Raw genomic sequence first — 1,507 nt, forward strand, 5'->3', positions numbered from 1 at the left:
TCAAGTACAGAATTACAGAAGTAATTCAAATCAATATTAACATGTCTGTTGTGTTGTTCAACATCACAACAGAAATCAAAAATGGTATCATCTTACCTTCACAAGTATCACAGTATGGTCTCGTTGAGCCTCTTTCCCCATGGTGTTGTGACGGAGGAGGAGAGTCTGATGAGGCCTGTTTCGGGCAGTCCTCTGTGTCGTGGGCGTCGAAGCAGTCACAGATGTCACAATATAATCTCGGAGCTACCACATAACGTCCTTTTGGACTCATTCCATTCCTGAAAAAAAATATATATATTAAAAACAAATACACAAAAAAATTAACAGAATTAACAATTATGAATAATTTCTTGTAATAAATGGCAATACTGAATCACATGCATTTTACTTAGTCTTTCAAGTCATCTCTGTTTTTATGTAGTGATAAACTGAACCTTTATGACTTTCATACCTAGTTTCAACATACCTAATATAGAAAGAGCATTAAATCTGTTAAGAATACATATATTTTGTACTTCATAATTCTTGCTTATAAAACTGCATCAGAACATGATGCAAATTTAAATTGCCAGGAAGCCAAAAAAAAAAATAAAAGGCAACAATAGCACCAAAGGGCAAAAAATACTTACATATTAGCTTTAGTGTCATCAGAAACATTTCCAAGTTCAAAGATCTCTATGCGTGTCTTGAGTTCATCATTCTTTCGTTGCATGTCAACAATAACAGTATTGAGGAAGTTTACCTGTCCTTCCAGCTGATCTTTTTCATCTTTCAATTCCTTAACAAAGTTGTCTGCAAGTAAACAGAAGAATTTAAAATATAAACTCAGTGGCTGAAAACTGGAGTTGGAATTATCTGCTCCCTGATATTCTGTACTTGAATAATTATGCTGGACTGCATACTCTGAACAATTCTTCAAACAGAAATCAATAACCTACCAGAATCATTATTTGTGATTTCTGTTGATGCCACTTGGACCCTGAGATCTACTATCTTGTTCTCCAAACTCCTCTTTTCTTTCTCCAAAAGATCAACTTTAGCACGTAGGTTTGACACGTTGCTGACTTCCTCTTCCATTTCCTTCATCCTCTGGTCTCTTTCTTCTATGCTGGACTTGGCCGTCGTTAGTTGTTCCTGTAGTACTACAACCTCTTCGATCACATTAAACTTCTCAGTTTCCAGCTCTCCAACACGCGCTTCATGGCTAGGGTAAGAAAGTCATCAAAAATTATTTTATTTCTCTTCCACAGTCCCCTGTATGAAGCATATTTGCCAGCTGAGCTACTAAAGGGTAAGAGAGCTATATTCTGTCCTACAGCTTCCAGAACCTAGAATACATACAAGTTTTCAATTTTCACATTGTACCTAAAATTACTTCCTAATGATAAAATTGTAATTACTCAACAAAAGCACATCAAGTAAACAACTTTACCAGGTTAAGTGATCAGCCCCCTCCCCTTAAACCCATACATTTGCCAGGAAGATTGAAGTCCAAAATTGACCTCTT

General features: G+C 36.0%; 1 protein-coding gene across 1 annotated transcript in view; it reads right to left on the reverse strand.

The window, feature by feature from the left end:
• The window catches only part of LOC119586919 (CAP-Gly domain-containing linker protein 1-like), a gene marked incomplete in the record, with an annotated part of 175,677 nt that overhangs the window by 737 nt on the left and 173,433 nt on the right, over positions 1–1,507 (reverse strand). Inside the window, 3 exon segments of the mRNA XM_037935650.1 lie at positions 97–278; positions 630–792; positions 939–1,204. Of these exon segments, the coding sequence (XP_037791578.1) occupies positions 97–278; positions 630–792; positions 939–1,204 (611 nt within the window).

Source organism: Penaeus monodon, chromosome 22, assembly GCF_015228065.2.
Source record: "Penaeus monodon isolate SGIC_2016 chromosome 22, NSTDA_Pmon_1, whole genome shotgun sequence".
In the NCBI taxonomy this organism is placed as follows: Eukaryota; Metazoa; Arthropoda; class Malacostraca; order Decapoda; family Penaeidae; genus Penaeus; species Penaeus monodon.